Source organism: Ursus americanus, chromosome 16, assembly GCF_024610735.1.
Source record: "Ursus americanus isolate L20-20 chromosome 16, mUrsAme1.1.p, whole genome shotgun sequence".
NCBI lineage: Eukaryota > Metazoa > Chordata > Mammalia > Carnivora > Ursidae > Ursus > Ursus americanus.
Genome location: NC_142142.1, coordinates 62,522,247 through 62,544,580, shown reverse-complemented (window position 1 = coordinate 62,544,580; position 22,334 = coordinate 62,522,247). Strand labels below are relative to the sequence as shown.

At 42.6% G+C, this 22,334-nt stretch overlaps 1 protein-coding gene across 7 annotated transcripts in view; it reads left to right on the top strand.

Annotated features, from left to right (window-relative positions):
• DYNC2H1 (dynein cytoplasmic 2 heavy chain 1) overlaps nt 1-22,334 on the top strand; it is a 288,892-nt gene that overhangs the window by 152,778 nt on the left and 113,780 nt on the right. For all 7 annotated transcript variants that reach the window (XM_045797656.2, XM_045797654.2, XM_087868490.1 and 4 more), the window contains 6 exons: nt 61-192; nt 1,139-1,211; nt 11,322-11,482; nt 15,969-16,094; nt 17,142-17,252; nt 22,000-22,155. In XM_045797656.2, the coding sequence (XP_045653612.2) occupies nt 61-192; nt 1,139-1,211; nt 11,322-11,482; nt 15,969-16,094; nt 17,142-17,252; nt 22,000-22,155 (759 nt within the window). The remainder of the gene's footprint in view (nt 1-60; nt 193-1,138; nt 1,212-11,321; nt 11,483-15,968; nt 16,095-17,141; nt 17,253-21,999; nt 22,156-22,334) is intronic.

Below are 22,334 nucleotides of genomic sequence, written 5' to 3'. Positions count from 1 at the left end.
CGCACCCACGTGCTTCGATCTGCTTGTTGCTCACCGCTCAGTGTCATGTCTGTGTTTTAGATCGCTCTCCCCAGTCTGTACCAGACCCTCTGCTTTGACGACGTGGCTCTGTGGCGGACCTACTATCACAGTTCAGTGTGTGAGCAAGAGTTTCCATCTATACTGGCAAAGAAAGTGTCCTTATTTCAGCAGGTGAGTTATCTAACTGCCTAAGAATATCTGACCTTTCTGTTGTCATTCAGAAGCCATGTTACAGGAACAAGTAGTGTTCCTGTGGGGAAGGGCTCTCTGCTCGTGCTCCTTACCCCGACCTCGACATCCCTGGCAGAGTTGCTGGTCGGGAGCCTCCCGCTGTGGCTGTACTTACCCCCCCCCCCCCCCCGCCTCCCCCAGCGGGTGACTGTGCCGCAGAGACAAGTCTTAGAGAAAGACACTCCCCTGTATGTGTGCGGGTTCTCCGCTCACTTCCCTGGGCTGCGTCTATGCAAGAGATTTCAGGGTGAGGAACAGGGCTTTTCCCCCACTCTGTATCCCAACAGACCAGTGGACCTGCTGATGGGTTCCAGGCAGAGGCTGAGCGCTGGCGGGGGCTCCGGGCCGGGTATCCAGGTCTGAGACCCTTGATGTGGATGTCTTCCCTCGGCTGCTGGCGCTTCTGTCCTTGTGTCTCCGTGCTGAATGCCACTTTACCCAGTGCGGTTTAAAAAAAAGAAGGAAGGAAAACTAAGAAAAGCTTTATTGGAGAACTTAAACATCTAGGTATATACATAATTGAGCATAAGAGGAGTGATTTGAAAATTTTAGGCAGGATTTTGGGGCCTCTGTTCTCCTGTCATCAGAAGTGCGTTACTTAGGTGCCCTTGTTTTCACCTGCCGTCTGGCCCCTCGTTAGAGACTGAAGGCACCGCTGACCCCGTGGCTGTTACTTGCTCACGGTGACTGCTGACGAGAAGTTTGAGGAAATCCGTGGATTTTAGTAATACTCTCACTAGTAAACACGTGTTTCGTGTATACCTCTTGTGGCAGTTTGTGTAAGTCAGTGTCGTGGAGCAGCGATCGGTGCTGACACACGTTAGTAAACATTTGTCTAACTCACCGCCCTGAGCGGCTGTTTGAACTGCCTGCGCTCTGCTTGCAGGTTCTGGTGGTGCAGGCCCTCAGACCGGACAGACTGCAGAGCGCCATGGCTCTGTTTGCCTGCAGAGCTCTGGGTAAGTGCGGCTGGGGCCCGGCCACTGACCGCAGCTCCTTGTTCGTCCTGGACGTTTACTCTGTGTTGACCTTAGCTGAGAAGGTTCTAAGGTCTTTTCCTTCTTTCTGCTTATCTTAAAACCTCTGCTGAATTAAAAAAAAAAAACTGTTGTTGGATGTGACTGTACTTAATGTTGTATAAGTCTGGTGCATAGTTGACATCCTATATTTAGTTACGGTGTTTGAAGTTTAAATTATTTTGTGGTGACAGTCCTTTAGACATTTATACATTTGTTCTTAATTAGGACTTTAAAGCAGGGAATCAAATGTTTGACTTAGATAATTAAAGTAGAACAGAGAAGTAGCCATAGTCTTGCAGGGAAGGGGGGGAAGCCTTAAAAATGAATTATTTTTGTTCTACAACAAAAAATGAAGGATTTGTTTGTCTCTTAGGTTACAATCTGTGCAATCCTTTTTAAAAATCTCTCAGTCTTATCAGAAAGAATGAAAAGTTATTCATTTGTAAATGAACTATACCGTGTTTTGATTTGCTCAAGAGAATTTGGAGAAACTATGTTAAGGAAAGACTATGTGAAGTATTTTAGTTGAAGTATGGAGTCATCCAAGAATAGTGAATCTTTATTCTAAACCACAGGAAGTTTGGAAGTGAAAAATCTGGCATAAGTAAAAGAGTATGCTGACATTTTTTTTTTTTTAGAAATCCTCCATTTCTTTTAACATTTTATTCATCTGTGAAATTTTATGTGGCAATTAAAAAAATTTTTTTATTAGTTTTCATTAAATTACAATTTCTTATATAAACAAGCTCAGCAAAGAATTTTAGGAAATTGAAAAAATATATACTGGGTGTTCCATGCTCCTCACTGGAAATCTTTGCTGAGTGATCGCTCTCCTGTTACCTTGTAAAGTTGTTAGTGTTGACTATAGCGGGTCCTGTTTTGAGAAATTGTCCCAGCTTCAGTTTTCTCTCGTGAACACTCTCTCTCATGTAAACTCGGGTGTTGGTGATGATCTGATGACAGCTGACACTCAGACTGCTCTCACGATACACTGCGCTCATCCGCTCCTTTAATCCTCAGGGTGGCACGATGAGGGCTGTTTCTAAATGTCTATTTGAAGATGGGCAAACGCGATCACCCAGCTAGTAAATGACAGAATTCAAACCCAGCTGCGTAGTTCGTGTTCTTACTAAACCCTCAGTTTAGAGGGATAGTTTTGGCAAGTGCTCACTTCGGTACAGTCACTCCATACACACATCCGTCCCCGCCCTCACCGGATGTGTTAGTTTCCTGGGTCTTGCGTGAGTGTCACAGACCAGGTGGCCGCAAGCAGCAGTAATGTGTTGTCTCTGGGTTTTGGAGGCTGGAAGTCCAAGGTCGGTGTTTCCGCAGCGCCCTGCTCCCTCCGAACCCTGTAGCAGAAGCCCTCCTTGCCCCTCCCTGGACTCCGGTGGTTTGCTGGCTGTCTGCTCGTGCTGGGCTTGCAGCTGCTGAATCCGAATGGCGTTCTCCCTGCGATTCTCTTCCTTCCCATGTCTGATTTCTCAGGAGGGCCTGCCCCAGTATGACCACACCGGAAGCTCAGTAATTCTGTCTGGCGTGACCCTGTTTCCATGTCAGGTCACACTGTGAGGTGTTGCGTGGCGGCTGTGGCTTCTCCACCCAGCCCACACATGACGGCTGTCTCCCGTTTCACCCTGTGGCAAGCACACATGTGCACACATGTGTAGGCGTTCTGAGGCGCCTGCCAGGCCCGTCACTCGGTTGGCTGCTGGCGGGTCTGAGGAGGTGCCTCTGCACCTGCTTGGCTTTCTCTCCTCAGGCAGGAGGGGGTGTCTCCCCGTCCATCTCTGGTGGGCTGCCTATCTGCGGGACTGTTCATACTCAGGCCTGGCAGAACGTTTATCCCCCCCAGTCCTGGTTGCAAGTGCGGACGTGCATCTCAGAGTCATTGCGGTGAAACGGGAAGAGCTAGAACCAGGACTCAGAAAGGAGGAGGCAGGGCTGACCTCTGTGCCCGCAGGTCTCGTGGACTCTTTCTTGGTCTGGCTCTGCACGTTCTCCCTCCGCTTTTCTTCCCTCTCTCCTCTTCTCTCTCTCCATCTTTGTGTCCCTGTTCTCTCTTTCCTGCCTGTATGTTGCCCTTAGTGTCGGGGTTTGTGTGTGTTCTGTGCATAAGGCTGCCGACCTCCTGGGAGAGCATTTAAAGCTCATGATGAGAGAGAATTTTCCCTCCTAGCCTCACCTTCAGAATCCCAGGAAGGACTCTACTGTGCTCGGCTTGGGTGACATGATCCCCTCCGCATCTAATCCTGCCAGAAATACGTGAAACAGCAGTTTGCCCCCAAGAAGTCCTGGGTGAGGGAGGGACTGCCACCAGAAACGAGGGGAGAGCTGCTGGTACCAGTCAAATGGTACCCATTCTGATGAGCTCACGTGTAAGTGCTTTAACTGGTTCTCATATTGAAGTAGTTTGGTAGTTGAATCATTCATGTATAAAGCACATTTTGAGAGTCTAAGAGTAACAAGTATCTAACTTCTGATTGTGGAAAATGAGGTGTTTGAACAAAGATGTTAGTGTCCATGTTAAAAGATACTCAGGAGCGTACTTGTGACTGAGACATTTAACATGTTGCCACGTGTGGACACACATGGTAAGTAATAACTGTATGGTAGGCGTATTTAGTTAATAAATATGAAAACTGTCCCTGTATTTGGCTCTTGGAAGTCGGCTGATGGCAATAGCCTTTTACTAGCATTTTTGAGAAAATAGAAGCAGTGAGACAGGAGTTCTGCACTTGTCATCATCAGATCTTCCAAGTGGCTGTACTCTCCCTTTTGTTACATGAGTGACGGCCTTGCTTCTATGGAAGGCCAACCCGATGCCCCTTTGTGTTTTATTCCTGCCATTATCTTCTTCTCTGTCAGCAGCTTCACCTCCTTACGTGGATCTTAGTATCACCTGTCCTACTGATGTTCCCCTCTCTAGCTGCTTCTGCAGCAGGATGTGTGGGCAGTGTGTCCCTCATGAGAGACGGCAGTAACCCAGTCCCTCAGCTCTGCTTCTGTGTCCTGCTCGCTCCGTCTGCGTGTCTGTCCCTGCAGTCCCACGACCTTGCTCTCATTACATTCAGCGGTGGTCTTGCGCCGTATTATGGCGTCCAACAGTGAGTGACTTCTGTGCTTCTGGCTTATTTCGTCTCTCAGCAATGCTGCTCTTTCTTCTTCCTTTAAATGTTGTCTACTTTCTTCTCTTGGTGATTATGTTTCTTCTTTCAGTCCTCAGCCCTTTCAGGCTATTCCTTGTCGTTTTCCTGCATGTCTTTGAAATGTTGCCTCTTCTTCCTTCCACTACATCCTTAGGTAAACTCACCCCGTCCCTGGCTTGCAGTGCCATCTGTAGATTACTGACTCTTTGATCTCCTGTTTTTAGCCCTGACCTCCTCCTGGAATTCTAGACTTATATATCCAAGTGCTTATTTGATGTTTTCACATGGATGTCGTCTTGCAAATTTAACAGGACCAATACAGAACTTTGGACTCAGCTCTACCAGTATCCACTCAGTTGCTCAAACCAAACACCCAGAACCCAGAAGAAACCTTTCTCTTTGCTCTTTACTTCCCACACTCCATCGGCCGGCCAGTTCTTTGGCTCCATCTCTAAAATTTGCTCTCAGTTAGTTTACTTTGTGTCGTTTGCTACCAACCGAACGCACACGATTGTCCTCTCTCACCTCAGTCACTGCGCAGCTTTGGCTCTGTCCTCAGCATGTGTTCAGCATCCGCTTCTCACACCTGCATCACCATCTCCCCACCTTGTTTAAGCCACTCTCTCACAAGCAGGATGACTGCTCTGCAGGCTTCGTTGCTTCCCCACTCCCAGTTTATTCTCAACGTGGCAGCTGGAGTGCCTTTAAAATACCAGGTAGGTCGCATTGCTCCTCAGTTCAAAGTCTTGTGACGGCACCTCATCCTTCCTGAGTCCTTACTGTGTCTTAAAGGGTCTTAGGTCTTCTGGTCCTTGTTCCCCCTGAGGTCTCATCTCCTTCCACTCCCACCCTCTTCCAGTCCTTCCCAACTGTGATAGCCCTTTTTTCCTCTTCTTCCAGACCCCCAGCATGTTTCTGCAATCTCAGGACCTTTGCACTTGCTGTCCTTTGTTCCAAGAGAGCTCTCTCCCTCCCCCATTATCTTCCCAACTTCTCTGCTCAGATGTCATTTTTTTCGGTGAAGATTTCCCTGAGTACTGTGTATAAAATAACATACTCCTACTCCTTTACTTTGTTTGTTTTCCTCCGTAACGATGACTACCATCTGACATATTGTTATTAATTGTCTGATCTCCAGCTAGAATATAAACCACATGAGGGCACATATTTGTGTTGTTTATGGCTGTGCCTCAGGCCTTAAATAGCTTCTGGAACTGAGGCGTGGAAATGTTTGATCTTATTTGGTCTCCCTGCTTGAGCGCTCGCTTCCTTTCCAGTCTGTTCTCTTCGTACAGCTGTGTAGTCTTTAAAAAACTGAAACCAAATCATCTCCATTTTTGCATAAGATCTCCAAAATCTTCTCAAAACACTTAGGATAAACTCCAGATTCCGTGTATAAGCTGATGAGACTCCGCTTGGCTCTCCGACCCCATCCTGTTCCATCCTCTCCTGCCCCTGGGCGTCAGCGCCGAGACAGCCTCAGCACCTTGCACCATCGATTTGCTCTGTGCTGTCCCTCTTTTTTGGGGATTCTTTTCTGAAGACTTTTTTAATAGAGGGACATCTTCCAATGACCTAATAGTTCTTAGTTCTCCAATAGTAAATATTATTATTCCCTTTAATACATTTTTTTTTTAGAAAAAAATATTGTTTTAAAATTCAAGTATAGTTAACATACAGTGTTATATTGGTTTCAGGTGTACAATATAGTGATTCTACACTTGCATACCTCACCTGTTGTGAGGAGCACCAGGTGTTGCATGGATGTGTTGAATCCTTTTTCTTTCTTTCTTCCTTTCCTTTCTTTCCTTTCTTTCCTTTCTTAACTTTCTTAACTTTCTTTCTTTCTTCTCCTCTGTGACATTCAGGTGTTAATTTATAACATTGCCGTTTCAGAGAGGTCTTTCCAGGCCACCAGACAGCACCAACACATCAGCCTGTTTTAAGTCCCTATTTAGGACCCAATACTATCTGATGTGTTTCTGGCTTATCCATATATTTATCGTCTGCTTCTGTAACTCAGTGCAAGTTTCAGTAAAACAAGGCCATTTCCTGAGAGGCCGTTCAGTGTCTATTCTTTCCTCACTCCTGTAGTCTTTAACAATGTACCTGTTTGTACCACATTGCAGGTGACCTTCCTTAGTGACTTTGTAGTTTGACCTTCTACCAACTCTTTGGAATACTTCTGCTATGGTACTGTTGCACCTCCAGGTTAGATGACATTTAAGGTTTAATGGCATTACCTAAAAACCTCATGATATTCACATATTCAAATGCTTTGAAAGTTTAATATACTTCTAAAATCATATTCTGCCTATTTTTAAGAGAAAGTTATATATACTGGTATATGGCTGGATGACTTTGTATTTGGTCAGATGGTTTTATTAATACAGTTTTCATATAAAATTGGAGTTTTTAGTGTATGAATAAGTTTTAGAAATTCAAATTGCTTGAAAATGACAAGCACTTATCTCTTTTTAATCAAATTCTAAAGATTTGATTTCAAATGTAATTTCTCAAGCATCATTCATATGGAAAGGTTTTTATTAGGTTTTAGCAATCCTTTTTATAATCTATAAACTTTCAAACAGTAACTTAAAAAATGTGTTTGTGAAAGTAGTGTCAGTTTCAAGATAGGGCAGTCCTCAAAACTTTTAGACATGTCACTTTAATCCTCCAAACCAAGCTTTCATATACTGGCCCCATCTGCTGTATTACTGTTTAAAATAGCAGTTACCAGATGCTCATATTCGGACCTGAGTCGTTCCGATCGAATGTTGACTCTCCTCAGTAACTGCTCCGAGCAGGAGTTGGGCTGCGCGTGCGAGGCTATCAGGCACAGGGCCCTGGAAGGCGCCGCGGCAGCTGCGGGGAGGCCCTCTGTGGAAGAGGCCGTGTGAGCCGGGCGGCCCTCCTGCTTCAGAGCCCCCTCCCTGATGCGTGCCTGCGTCCCATCCGGGGAGCCTGGCTTCCGCGGCTCCGTCTGTCTCGTCGGGTCCTGTCTGGGGGGAAAGGAGAAGGACATAAGGACATGCATATTCATTTTCTGTTGCCTCTGTAACACCTCGTCACAAAGTAGCAGCCTCAGACGACATCTGCGTACTGTCTCACGGTTCTGGAGGTCAGGGGCCTGCTGGGCTGGCCTGGCTTCCCCGCTCCGAGTCACACAAAGCAAAATCCAGATGTTGGCCCCGTGAGGCTCGATGGGAGGAGGCTCAGGGACGATGAAGTCCTCTCCAGACTCCTTCAGGCTCCTCACAGAATCAGCTGCATCCCTTGTGGGATTGAGGTCCTCCTTCCCTCCTGTCCCGGAGCCCTCCTCGGCTTGGAGAGGCCGCTGGGGTTCTTTGGTTCGCGGCCCCTTCCTCCGTGGTCACAGGCAGCAAGGGCAGAAGGGCTCTTTGTCAGACTTGGATCTCTCTGCTCTCCCGTCTGCCTCATCTGTCCTGCTGCTCTCTCCTGCTGCGTCTCTGACCTGAGCTGGAGAAGCTCACCTGCTGTTCAGGATCCAAGGCATGAGATTGGCCTGCTGGGCTCACGGAGGTGACTGATGTTTCAGGGTCGTAACCGTAACGTGCCAGCAGAGTGCCTTCGCGGCAGCACCTCGGTTAGGAATCTTGACGCACGTAGCACTCTGCCTACCACAAAACGCTGGACGTTTTGTTCGTTTCTCGGCTTGAGTATTATTCCATTTCTGAAGCGTTTCTTCCCACTTAATTGGTTGATGCACCTTGGCTTTGATAGTGGTGGTCAGCTTTCTTTCTTTCTCTTGATGTTTGTGGTACATGTCTGGAGTCGTCCTTTCTGCTAATAAAGGACGTATACCTTGGTACACCGGCAGCTCGTCCGTCTCTGTGTTGGGGAGGATGCGATGAGTGAGGAAGAATGAATCTATTGTACTGAACACCTATAATAGATGTTAATTTGTTACTTTCTTTACTCACATACCTAAAAAGTGCAGGATTGGTATTCTTTCTTTTTTAAACTGTAAATTATTTCTTCTTTTATGATTTTGGTATTTTAGCGGAGTAAAATAAAATGCAGTAAAGGTGTAAGTTATTTCTTTTGACTCATTTTTTCTTTTTTTTCTTTTGAAAGAAATGATAACCTTTTACAGATGCCTGGTCAAAATTTAAGATCCCAGTGATTTTTCAGTAGTTTTATCCTGTGATAATTCACAATGCAGTGAACATCTGTGGCTCTCCAATTTCATTGAATAGTTTTGGATGATTCACCCTATCAGTTCTAGTGATATAATGAGTCAAAGGTACTTGGGTTAATAAAACCAATGATTGTATGTATAGATCAGTTCAACTAAAATGCAGTGGGCTTACTTTATTGGGAGTTTTGTGGGCAAAATGGCTAACATGGAATTCGAAGTAACATGAACATTACTTATATTATCATAAAATGGTATATTTCTTCATAACTTTTTTCTCTAATCTAGACTGTTCCACTACTTTGAAATATGTATAAAATGATTTAATGAACGTTTGTTTATCTTTGGAATTTTAACTTTAGAAGGAATACTTGAATTTATGCTAAGAGTATGCCTATAGAATGATGACAAAACAGACAGGATTCCTGTCCTCATGGAGTTTGTAGTCTGTATTTGTTAATTTAAGAAATGATGTGTTAGGGACGCCTGGGTTGTTCAGTTGGTGAAGCGTCTTGCCTTCAGCTCAGGTCATGATGTCAGGGTCCTGGGATCAAGCCCCGCATCGGTCTCCTTGCTCAGCGGGAAGTCTGCTTCTCCCTCTCCCTCTCCGTCTGACCCTCCCTGCTTGTGCACTCTCTCTCTCTCCCTTTCTCTGTCTCAACTAAATAAATAAAATCTTTAAAAAAAAAAAAGAAAGAAATGATGTAGTAACTTTTATATTGGCATATAATTTCCAAATAAAACATATGGTTCAGTTGGTAGTTATTTTATAGGAACCTATCTTCACATATACTCTGACGTTTATCACAGAATACCTTTAAGTAGAACTCTACAAGAAGACAGAGAAGAAGACAGGTAGAAGCACCTGTGTCCAATCGTCCTGAGATAATCGTTCTTAACATTATAATGCACACCTTTCTATTCCTTCTGGGCACAGGCATGTGCCTGTAGTATGGTATGGAATCATGTTGTAAGTTGAGTAATCTGATTTTTAGTAAATAATCACTTGACTCACCATTCTTGTGACTTCAGGCCCATTGTATGGCTGTCAGAAATTACTCAGTCCTCAGGACCTTTCCCCCAGGTTTTTCACTATTATCAACAGCTACAGTGAGGCTTTGGTACCCGCTCCTGCATTCACGTCCAGAATTATTTCTTAAATTATTATAGTCTCAATTACTGAGTCAAAGGCCAGACACATTTTTAAGACTTTTGATGCATACTATATCAGACAGTTCATTTAACTGGCCTAGAATGTTTATTGAGTTTACGAATAAATGAATGAGTGAACGGGAGCCTGTCTAATTACATTGCCACAAGTACTTAAGAACGCTTTTTGATTAGGTCTTAAAACAGGATGGATGTTAGCAACATCAGCTTAGGTAATAAAATGCATACAATATGCCCTTAGAAGCAGTTCGACAACTTTCCGAGGCAGCTGGGGCAGATTGAGTGGGGATTAGGAATACTTCTGCCTGTGAGAGTTCTTACTCATCCTGACGACTTGCTGTTGTCAGGAGTGGAGGGGAGTGGAGCAGGTGTGGAGTCAGTCTCTTCAGCATGGTTCCCTAGAAAGGCCTTCTTTGGCCCATCTGGAGGCGTGTTGAATTTATATTTAAAGTGCTGGCTACAGAAATCCTTAATAATGTCTTTCTCCAGCGATTTTAGAATTTCTAAGGTGCAATATTGTCTATTTCTACTTTTGGGGCTTTAGGGACGCCTTGCTTGCCTCTTCTATTCCTTTCTGCTAATCTGTTTTTCAATTCTTGTGTCATATTCCTCTTTTCAGCTCAGTTCAAACAAGTATATTCTGATTAGTAATTAAAGTGGGTCTTCTTTAGCTTGGCTTTTACTAAATACATTAATCATGGAAACATTTAAATTTTAGTAAAAGAGATTGGAACATAATAGCAAAATTACAGTTTCTTGTCTGTATAGAACTCTGTAGTTATGAGTTTCAGATTCAGGTGAATTATGTTGAAAACAGTTAACAGCTGCTGGGTGACCTTTGGCAACACATTCAGTCTTTTGACTGTTAGTTTTCTTATGTGTAAAATAAATAACTGGCATAATGCCTGTCATAGAGTAGGTATTGAATAAATGGAATGTGTTTTTATTATTATATTCTGTTTTGCTCCCAAACGACCTACGGGTTGTGTTACGTCTGTTTTACAATTGAGGAAACCAGGGCACAGTGTATTTTTAGTGATTTGTACAGGGTCACTTGGCTAACCTGAGAGCTCATATATTTCTGTCTCTAATATTCTTTTCATTCTATACCACTTCTTGTAATGCATGGCAGGGACATTGTTCGCTAGATCATGTGGGAATCTGACCCCCAGTGCACAGCACGTTGCCGCAGGAGTGAATGAGGAGCAGTATGGATGGGCAGCGGGGTTCAGTCTTGTCTTGCAGGCAGAACACCGCACAGTACAAGCACAGCACTGCTGGTGTGTCTTCCTGCGCTGGGCCTGGCCGCCGGCGTGCCCAGCTCTCAGTGTTGCAGTGACTTGCGGAGATGGGAGGTGTAGAGTGGTTAGAAGCGTGCCTGGCGCTGACGGAAGCACTCAGAGAGATGGTAGTTATTGCTAGTGAGTGACTGATTTTACAGTGAGGAAACTGTAACAGGTACGGGATTATCAGTCACCTATGTTCCCTGTTACGTCCTGTAGTTGGTCTGAATACACTTGGTCTGAATCACGTTGCTTTGCAATTTTCATATCTTTCACGCGTGTCTTCCAGGGCTGAAAGAGCTGTCCCCCCTCCCCCTAAATCTCAAACGGCTCTACAAAGAGACACTGGAAATTGAACCTATCTTGATCATTATCTCTCCGGGTGCCGACCCTTCTCAGGAACTGCAGGAGCTCGCCAATGCCGAGAGAAGTGGAGAGTGCTACCACCAGGTCAGTGCCTAGCACCTGCTATAGCTCCTGCCGCCCTGCTTGGTCCTGTTAGGGAGACACAGGTTTCGAGGTGGTGGCCAAGCAGTGTCCCCCAGAGTGCCCAGGTCCTGCTCCCCAGAACCTGTGAATGTGTTAGCTTCTCTGCACACATAGTTCCGTACGTGTCTTCACGTGGAGATGTTGTCTTGCACGAGTCAGGCGGGCCCAGGGAAACCATGGGGTCCTCATAAGGGTGAGGCTGGGGAGGCCACGTGGAGGCACCGGTGTGTTGATGAGCAGTGGCCAGAGTGGCGGGAAATGCTGGGGTGCTGGCTTGGAAGGTGCCGGAAGGGGCCTCAAACAAGGAGATGCGGGGTGGCTTCTGGAAGCTGGAAAAGCAAGAGGGAGATTTTTCTCCTTGAGCCTTCTGAAGGAACACAGCCTTATAGTAAAGCCAGCCTCCTTGAAGTTAGATGGGGCTTCTAATCTCCAGAAATCTGGTAATAAATTTGTCTGGTTTTAAGGTACTAAATTGTGGTAATTTGTTATAGTGGTAATAGGACACTAAAATATTTGCTAACCTTTTGAGAATAATTGTTAAATTTTACTTGGGTGCTTTTACAGTAACTCACAGCAATATTTACCTGCAAAGGCTGAACTACATAAACTCGTGAGTAAAATTTAGGTCACAGAGCACCACTTTTTCTGAGGTAGATTTAGGATCTGTACCTTGTTCAGGTTGCCTCCTTTGTGCAATTCCGTTCTCATGCCAGTCAGAAAATGTATTCATTTACCGTTAGTTTTTGACAACTGAATAAATAAACCGCTTTCATTGGGAATATTCTAATGATTAAGAAGCAAATGGAGAAGTCGGAATGCTGTAGGGAACTGGATGGAGGGCTGCAAAGAGCAGGGAGTTGGGCCCTGCCGTGCAGGCGTGGCTCTCCTGCGAGAGGGTCGGATCCCACCCTAGGTAGGGTGTCCTGAGGCTTCAGCAGTCAGTGAGGAGCCCAGATGAGGGCCTTGTCTGCACCTTCTGTCTTAGCCACAGGGTAAAGCTGTTTGCATCTGCGGTAGATTTGACTGTTTAAACTTGTAAAGCTTTGTGGACTGAACTTACAAAATTGTTAAATATAGTAAAGCCTTTCAATATGGACATAATTACTCATAATTCTGTTACTTACAGTTTTGTTGCTGTGCTGAATTCATATGCTAAGGCTAATACATTTTTGATGCAAAAATTAATTTTTTAAAAAGGTTTTATTTATTTGACACAGAGAGAGAGCTCAAGCGGGGGGAGGGGCAGAGAGGAGAAGCAGGGTTCCTGTTGAGCAGGGAACCTGACCTGGAGTTTGATCCCAGGATGGAGCAGACGCTTAACAAGCTGAGCCACCCAGGCGCGCCCCCCCCCAAATTAATTTTTAATTGTTGAAGTTGCGTAGATTTCAGAGGGGATGGGCAGCTAACCATCCTCTTGACATTTTCCTATTGTGCTTTTTTTTTAAAAAAATTATTTTTATAGTAAATATTTTTTCTGAGCTTTTATGAATCTTTAAGCTTTTTTCATATAATTGATGCTTTATGGGAATTTCTCAGTTGCCTATTTTTAGCTGTCATTTCCGTTGAGCAAAATACTTACCCTTTTCTTTGATTCTGTTGTACATGCCTATACTTGCTTTTTTGTCGTTTTTTTGTGGGGTTTATTTTGCATTTTAATAATGGCAAACTAATAAGTGCATCAAAACAATTCAGCCACTTTGTTTTACCTCTCCTATTTGCTTCATTCGGAGTTAGACCTTGAAATTAAAAGAAAAAAATCAATATGTGAGTATTTATTACCTGTGTTACTGCATGCTTTAGTATGCAGTGAATTAGACATGGTTCCCACTCTCAAGAACTTCATAGTCTAATTGAAAAACAAAATCAATGCTTGTAAAAGTCAACTAAAAAGCAATGAAATGCTATGTTGTATTCATTATGGAGACAGAAATCACTGTGGTTTGCAGTAATCTATAACCGTAGTCCTGCAAGTGTTTTGGCCATATACCCAATAAAAGATTGGAGCCAGGACTGTCCGTGTGTCGTTCATAAATTATCTACATACACACACCTGGCTGTCCCGGTATACAAGTATGCTGTAAACTGTCCTTTACAAACACGCCAAGGAGTCTAGACAGGATGTGGTCTGTGAGTGTAGCCACCTGGGACTCCTGACTAACACCTGCAGAGTCTGACCGTGTAGCCTGCATGTAGTCCGTCGTCTCCGGCCTGCCAGCTTGGAATATGCTTGCGGGTTGTCTGCTTCCTGAGGGGGACTGGGCCCCTCCCTGAGTGTCCTCAGCACAGGTGGACCACAGCACCTGGGAACACGGCACTGGAATTCTAGTGAGCTCAGGAAGCTCATTCCCTCTGTCTTTATTCTCTCCTTGCCCCTCAGCCCACTCAGGCCCCTCTCTCTGAGTAGCCCTAGACGAACAGTGGTCAGCATGTAGAGTCCTTGCCACATGTGAGGATTTCGTGGGTGATGAAGGGCTAGGGAATGATACCATGACACAGTTAAACCTGTAGCTTGAGGGCCGGATATGTGCAGTGTTGGAAAAATCAGAAGTAAACTTCAAGCAAGTGATAGTCTTAATGATTAAACATTAAGATTAACAATTAAACATTAATGATTAAACCCTCAAAGAATTCAAGATGACAGTGTAAAAATTTTCCTTTTTTTTTAAGGTTCATGTTTGAGAGGGTAAGAATTCCAGGAAATAAGGGAGTGAGAAACAAAAATAAAACAGGAGTTCTTTTACTGTTCTGTAACTTACAAACCTATAATGATACTATGTCTTTAATAAACAGAAAAGTATTAGAAATCTGCCACTGATGAAGGACAAAAATAAGACAACTGTTGGAAATGGCAACAGAGTTATTAAGAACCTAGAGCTCTCATCAGAGTAATGGAATTCATCTTGACGAAGTCCCACAAGTTCATTTTTTCTTTTGTTTCTCTTGCCTTTGGAAACGTGTCATGAAAAAGGTTGCTGTGGCTGATGTCAAAGAGGTTGCAGCCTACGTTCTCTAGGATTTTGATGGATTTCTGTCTCACATCGAGGTCTTTCATCCATTTGGAGTTTATCTTTGTGAATGGTGTGAGAGAGTGGTCAAGTTTCATTCTTTTGCATGTAGCTGTCCAGTTTTCCCAGCACCATTTATTGAAGAGACTGTCTTTTTTCCACTGGATGTTTTTTCCTGCTTTGTCAAAGATTAGTTGCCCAAAGAGCCGAGGGTCCATTTCTGGGTTCTCTGGTGTGTTCCATTGGTCTATGTGTCTGTTTTTGTGCCAGTACCATGCTTTGTGATCGCAGCTTCTGCACAGCTAAGGAAACAGTCAAAAAAACTAAGAGGCAGCCCACGGAATGGGAGAAGATATTTACAAATGACACTACAGATAAAAGATTAATATCCAAGATCTACAAAGAACTTCTCAAAATCAATACACGGGAAACAAATAATCAAATCAAAAAATGGGCAGACGATATGAACAGACACTTTTCCCATGAAGGCATACAAATGGCTAACATGAACAAATGTTCAAAATCATTAGCCATCAGGGAAATTCAAATCAAAACCACACCAAGATACCACCTTATGCTAGTTAGAATGGCAAAAATTGACAAGGCAGGAAACAACAAATGTTGGAGAGGACGTGGAGAAAGGGGATCCCTCTTACATTGTTGGTGGGAATGCAAGTTGGTACAGCCACTTTGGAAAACAGTGTGGAGGTCCCTTAAAAAGTTAAAAATAGAGCTACCCTATGATCCAGCCATTGCACCACTGGGTATTTACCCCAAAGATACAGACGTAGTGAAGAGAAGGGCCTTATGCACCCCAATATTCATAACAGCATTGTCCACAATAGCTACATTGTGGAAGGAACTGAGATGCCCTTCAACAGACGACTGGATGAAGAAGATGTGGTCCATATATACTATGGAATATTAGCCATCAAAAAGAACGATTACTCAACATTTGCAGCAACGTGGACAGGACTAGAGGAGATTATGCTAAGTGAAATAAGTCAAGCAGAGAAAGACAATTATATAGTTTCACTCATTTATGGTACATAAGAAATAGGAAGATCGGTAGAAGAAGGAAGGGAAGAAGAAAGGGGGGGTAAGGAGAAGGGGCAATGAACCATGAGAGACTATGGACTCTGGGAAACAAACTGAGGGCTTCAGAGGGGAGAAGCGTGGGGGATTGTGATAGGCCGGTGATGGGTCTTAAGGAGGGCACGTATTGCATGGTGCACTGGGTGTTATACGCAAGTAATGAATCATGGAACATTACATCAAAAACTAGGGATGTACTGTATGGTGACTAACATAACATAATAAAAAATTATTATAAAAAAAAAAGAATAATGGAATTTAGCATGTATGACAGGTTAACTTGAATCTCTCCTGTTATGTGCTGTCAGATTTGTTGTTTAGTATTGTTTTTCACTTTGTTTTTGCAGGTTGCTATGGGTCAGGGTCAAGCTGATTTAGCAATTCAGATGCTAAAAGAATGTGCCCGTAGTGGGGACTGGTTGTGTTTGAAGAACTTGCATCTGGTGGTGTCTTGGCTGCCAGTTCTGGAGAAGGTAGATACAGATAAATGTGGTAAAAGTGGTATATTATGGTAAACTATTATGTGGCATAATAGTGTATATTATAATTTACAATTTTAAGCATATACAGTGTTTTTGTAAAAGCTAATTCTTTATTTTTTTAGTTACTTTCACTCTATTTTACGTTATAATAATGAATGTTAGTATCAGACATAGTATATTTATTGAAGTAATTTTTAGACTTCATTCTTTTAGAATTCTTGACAATTTTTTTGTCATTCATTCATTCTTTTATTGTGTAAGCACTTGTTTCGTACAGGAAAAAAAGCCAGCAGTTGCCCTAACTGCGGGTTGCATACAAAATTTGTAACCTCCATCAGGAGGAACTTGGTTTAGAAGAGGCAGGCCACTTAATAACTATGTTGTAGCATCATAAACGCTACGGAAGAGAATTTACTAATTGCCATCAGTGACGAATTCTGCCTGGGACTGTGGTAATGAAGAGTTGAAGAGGATACCCCCCTAAGACAGGATATTGAAATTGACAGATGAGTAAGGATTTGCCAGGTTCCAAAGAAAGTAATACGTAGAAAGAATTATATTTGTAAACACACATAAAAATTTGAATAAGTGACCAAGGCACACAGCTCGGGCAGAGGAATTTGTATGGTGAAGTTTTGAATTTATATTATAGGCAATAGGATACAACAAAAATAGCTAATAAAGGAATTGATGTCATTAGAGAACTCTGGAGGCATGAATGGAAGCAATGAGAACCCAGAGTCCCACACACGCTTGCTGGTTGAGGCCTCGTGGTTGCCGCGAACGCTTACCTTGTACGTCCTGTGTGTTGGGCCCCGTGGCGAGCGTTCCACACTGTGTGTACTGTTACTGTCCTTGCTTAGAGCTGGTGTACGTCCTAGAGCCCAGGGTCACGGCGCAGATAAGCAGCAGAATGAACTGTATCAGAATGTCGCAGAAGGATTTCAGTAAGAAAGTTTACTTATGAGTATATTTATAAAATGGAACTCAGCGTGTGTGTTAAAGTAGATTTTTCTTTTTGCTATTTTTGTTCACCAGGAATTGAACACTCTTCAGCCTAAAGATACCTTTCGTCTGTGGCTCACTGCAGAAGTCCATCCCCACTTCACCCCTATCTTACTACAGTCAAGTCTGAAGATCACCTACGAGGTAAGGAGACTTAGCCCCGAGTCACTCAGTGCAAAGTGCGCTCGTCTCCACGTGCCCCCTAAAGCTCTGTAAGGACCTGTCGGTCGTACAAAACACACCTAAGTTTCCTTTACAACAGTCCGTTCGATTAATAAGTGGGTGGAGGACCTGGACAAACATTTCTCCCAAGAAGACATGCACATGGCCAGCAGACACATGAAAAGATGCTCAACATCTCTCATCATCACAGAAATGCGGGTCAAAACCACAATGAGATACCACAGTTGTCCCAATGGCTGAAACGAACTAACAAGAAACAGCAAGTGTCGGGGAGGACGTGGAGAGAAGGTCTCTGCTCTGCTGGTGGGAATGTCAGCTGGTGCGGCCACTGTGGGAGACTGTGCGGAGGCCCCTCAAAGATGAAAAACAGAACTGCCCTGTGGTCCAGTAATTCCACTACTGGGCGTTTACCAAAGAACAAAAACACTAATGCAAAAAAATGCAGGCGCCCCGATGTTGATAGCAGCATGATTTACAGCAGCCGAGATACAGAGCCCCCTAGGTGTCCATCCGCGAATGAATGGGTAAGGGGATGTGGTGTACGCACAGGGCAGCCTCGGGCTCAGCCATAAAACCAGACGAAATCTTGCCATTACAGCCACTTGGAGGGACCTACAGGGTAATCTGCCAAGTGAAATAAGTTAGTCTGAGAAAGACAAATTCGTGATTTCACTTGTAAGTGGAATGTAATAAATGAATATACAAACAAAAAACAAAATCAGACCTATAAATAGAGGACAGCCTGGTGTGCCAGGGGATGGGAGTGCGGGCCAGGCAGCATGGGTGGAGGGCAGTGAGGGAACGACGGCATCACAGGCGTGGAAGGCGCAGGGAGCAGGGTCCGTGGTGGTGTGACAGCGCTGTGTGGGGACAGGTGGGGTGCACTTGAGCTGAGCGCAGCATCGTGTATGACGGACGTGTGTGATCGCCGTGTTGTATACCTGAAACTGTTGTAATACTATGTATCAACTAGACTCAAAAAACACCTCTTCATTTCGCTTAGGTGAAGTAAGCCTCAGTAAGAGCATAAGCTGATATTTATAAAAATACAGTTAAATTTTCCTTTTAAATTTTATTTCATTTTTTTGGTGTTACCAGTAAAAAACACATAAAATTTACCATCATAACCATCTTTATTACCATAGTTTGGTGGTGTTCGTATGTACTCTGTTGGGCAACCCTTCGCTAGACCTTTTCGTCTTGAGAAACCGCCATCTGTCTCTTGAGGAACGACTCCCCATTTCCCTGTTCCTCCACCCTGGCGATCTCTACCCTCTGTTTTCTAGGTGTTTGACTACCTTAGATACCTCCTATAAGTAGAATCCTGCATTATTTGTCTTTTGGGGACTGGCTTATGTTACTCAAGAGAATGTCCTCAAGATAGTGACCCATGTCGTTGCGTGGGACGGGATTTCCTTCTCTCCCGAGGGTTGATAATATCCCGTGGTGTCTGTACATTCTGCGTTTTCTTTATCCGTTCGTCCGTGGACAGCTGGGGCTTCTGCCTCTTGGCTGTTGTGAATAACGCTGCAGTGAATGTGAGGAAGGTCATTCTGTTTTTCATGTTTTGAGGAGCTCCAGAGTGTTCATCCTTGCAGGACTCTGTCTTACGTCCCCCCAGCACTTGTTACTTCTGTGTGTTTGTTGTAACCGTCCTAACACTGCAAGCCCGTAGCTCACCATAGGTTGGCTTTGGGGTTCCTTGGTAATTAGCGATGGTGACAGTGGTTTCTAGGCTGCTTGTCCATTTGCATATTTTACTTAGAGAAGGCCTCGTCAAGTCGTTTGCCCGTTTTGAATTGGACTTTTTGTTGAGTTGGAGGAGTTGCTGCCCAGATGTGTAGTCAGCGGACTCTGTCTTCCATGTTGTGTCGGCTCTTCCCGGGGCGAGTTGTCTCCCTGTTGCACGGTTGTCTGTAAACTTGAATGGAGGCCCGTTCGTCTGCTCTGTGCTTCTGTCGCCCCTGCTCTGGTGTCCTCTCCAAAGAAACGTTGCCAAAGCCGTTGTCACGGAGTCTCCTGGGCCTCCTTCTGGTTTGATCCTTTCAGAGCCTTACGTTTAGGTCTTGCATGCGTTGTGAGTTCATTTTTACGTATGGTGTCAGGTAAGGGTTCAGCTCTGTTCTTCGCAGCTGGGTCTCTGGTGTTCTTACGTGCTTTCTGGCACAGCCAAGTCAGATTTTCAGTGTTGGTTTCCTTTTTTCAATCCATCATGCTCCTGACACATAATGTCCAAACCTACTGTATCCAAAACTCTATGTGTTTGCAGTGTTATTATGGGACTGGTTCAAGTCCTAAATAAGATAATTAACTGAATTAAAACTTCTTAAAACTGGTAATAAAGGTTCAGCTTTTTCTTTTTTTTTTTACCCTCAGTTTGTAGAAAGTTCTTTGTTTTTTATAATCTTTGTTTGGAAGAAAAAATATCTTAATAATGTTTATAACGACCTGTTGCTTTAGATCAGTATTTGTTATTTTTTTACTGGAAGGTGTTCGTCTCATTTAAGAAAGAAAAAGGATAAGGATTAATCCAAGGAATGTGAAGTTCGTTTAATATTTGGAAATATGTTAATTGAAAGTCATTACAGTGTCTAGTAAGAAAGAACCTTTCCAGAGTCTTCCCAGCTGCTCTCCCAGTGCACTGTCTGACTTCATATCCTAGAGCTGGTAGGAGTCACAAAGGCAGGGGATATTTTTTCTCTTGAGTTTTATACTTACCATATAATACCTGGCAGTTACGAAGAACACAGTAAATATTTCAGCACACGAAGAGTTAATACATCAGGGGAGAACTGTTCCTGCAGCATTTTAAATTAATGGGTAGTCTTCTAGGATTTTTTTTTTCATGAGGTAATTTGATTACTTCTTTATGGAAATTTTGTTTAATCTAAATTGGTGATTTTTTCCTATTTCTTAAATGTGTATAACTAACTGCAGTCTTTTCTAAAATGTTAATTATATTCAAAATTATTACTATATATGTACATATATGTACACACATGCATATAATAACTTTAAAGGTTGTTAAATCTCAATTACTTTTTTTTTATTAGTTGACAGACTTTTTCAAAATTTACTCCAAATAACCCATGTCATACTTAATCATTTATTTTTATCTTAGTAATTCTTTCCACTGAGTTTCCTGCTTTATTCTTTATTTTCTTCTTAAATTGTCCTTAGATTTATATTTGCTTTCGTTCTTCCTGATTTCTTCTGTTGAATAAGTTGACTTAGATTTACTTGAAACAATACTGAAATTATTGTTATGTCTGTGAATTTGCAGCTGAGTACGTGCTTGGCCTTATCCCATAGTTTGACATAGTAGTGTCTTTTGTCGTTTTCAAATATTTTTTATTTATGATTCTTTCTATAATTATATAGGATTTATTCATTTTGTGTAATCTTTAGTACCTTAAAAACTCCAAGTGGTCATTCAGTTTCCTATTAATTTCATATTTAATTGAATAGTGCTTAGGAAATTTAGCCTATTCTATGATTATTTTTTGCAAATGTTTCGTAAGCATAAAAGTCATTTTACAAAGTTTAGATTTGGATATGTACTTAGTAAATCAGTGGTTTTTATTTTTTTCCTAATCTTAAAGAAGTCTTTTTATTTGAGAAACATGGAATGGAAGGGATTGCAAAGGGAATGACTCCCTTGTAGCAGGCCTTCTTAACGTCCTGACTTATTTATGCTTTTTGTGTTAGAAACCATTTTAGAAGAAAAATTTTACTTCTACTTTAATATAATTAAAGTAAATGTGCAGAGAAATGCACATTAATTTCTTTTAACCTTAGAAGAATTTTTTTTTTAAGATTTTATTTATTTGAGAGAGACAGCAGAAGTGGGGGTGAAGGATAGAGGGAGAAGGACAAGCAGACTGCCAGCTGAGCAGAGAGCCTGGCGCGGGGCTCATGACCTGAGATCATGACCTGAGCCAAAGGCAGACGCTTAACTGATTGAGCCACCCAGGCAGCCCAACCTCAGAAGAATTCTAAAGGAACCTATAATTAATACACAAATGCATTTGGTTAAAAAAAAAAAAGGCAGAAGAATTTTTTTTTTTTTTTAAGAAATGGGTTTATTTTACTCTTTTTCTAAGAATTCAATATTTGTCTTTTTCATTTGGAAAACTAAAAAAATACAGATTCTGGACATGTGGATAAGTATTTTTTAACTGAATAATATACACTTTGAGTTTCTGGGTTTGATTTGTGTTTATGAGCCTTGCGATGTCTGCTGATACCGCCTTCACCCCTGGTGGACCAATGTGCAAGGAGCATGAGTTGTATTGTATGTAAGTAGTATTTGGAAGGCCTCATGGAAATTCACATAGGACCTGGAGAGGGACAACAGTCTATGAAAGTAAAAACCGCGTGCCCCTAACAATCGATGTCAAATTCAGTGTATAAGTGACGATTCGGTTTCAGTAAATTACCTCAATGATGATATAAAACTTACTTGGTTGTTATGAATATTGTTGGTTTTAGAGTATTTTAATTTGAAAATTTTTGAATTTATAATTGATAGAAACTGTTAGGTACAAGGAGTTTAAAACTAGTTTTAGAGATGTACATTTTGAAGTAACGTAAGTCAAACTGGGTAATAGTGAAAACTTTTCTTTATTAAAATAAGTCCTTAAATATGTTAAATATTAATTTCATTTGTAGGATTTGAAACAATAGGATGTCAATTTTTTGTCTTTAGTCACCTCCAGGTTTGAAGAAGAACTTAATGCGTACTTACGAATCTTGGACTCCTGAGCAAATCAGCAAAAAAGATAACATACATCGAGCTCACGCTCTCTTTAGTTTTGCATGGTTTCATGCTGCATGTCAAGAAAGAAGAAATTACATCCCACAGGTGAGTTAGAACATGTCTTGGACATACTGTAAGCTATGCATATTTTTGTATTAGAGTGTTTCTACAATGCAGCGTAAATGGCTAGGATTACTTAACAATTTGGCTCATGATTCATAACTTTAGATCTCTAATTCTGTCTTCGCTGTTGATCTTCTGGCCTGCATGTAATTGCATAGTTC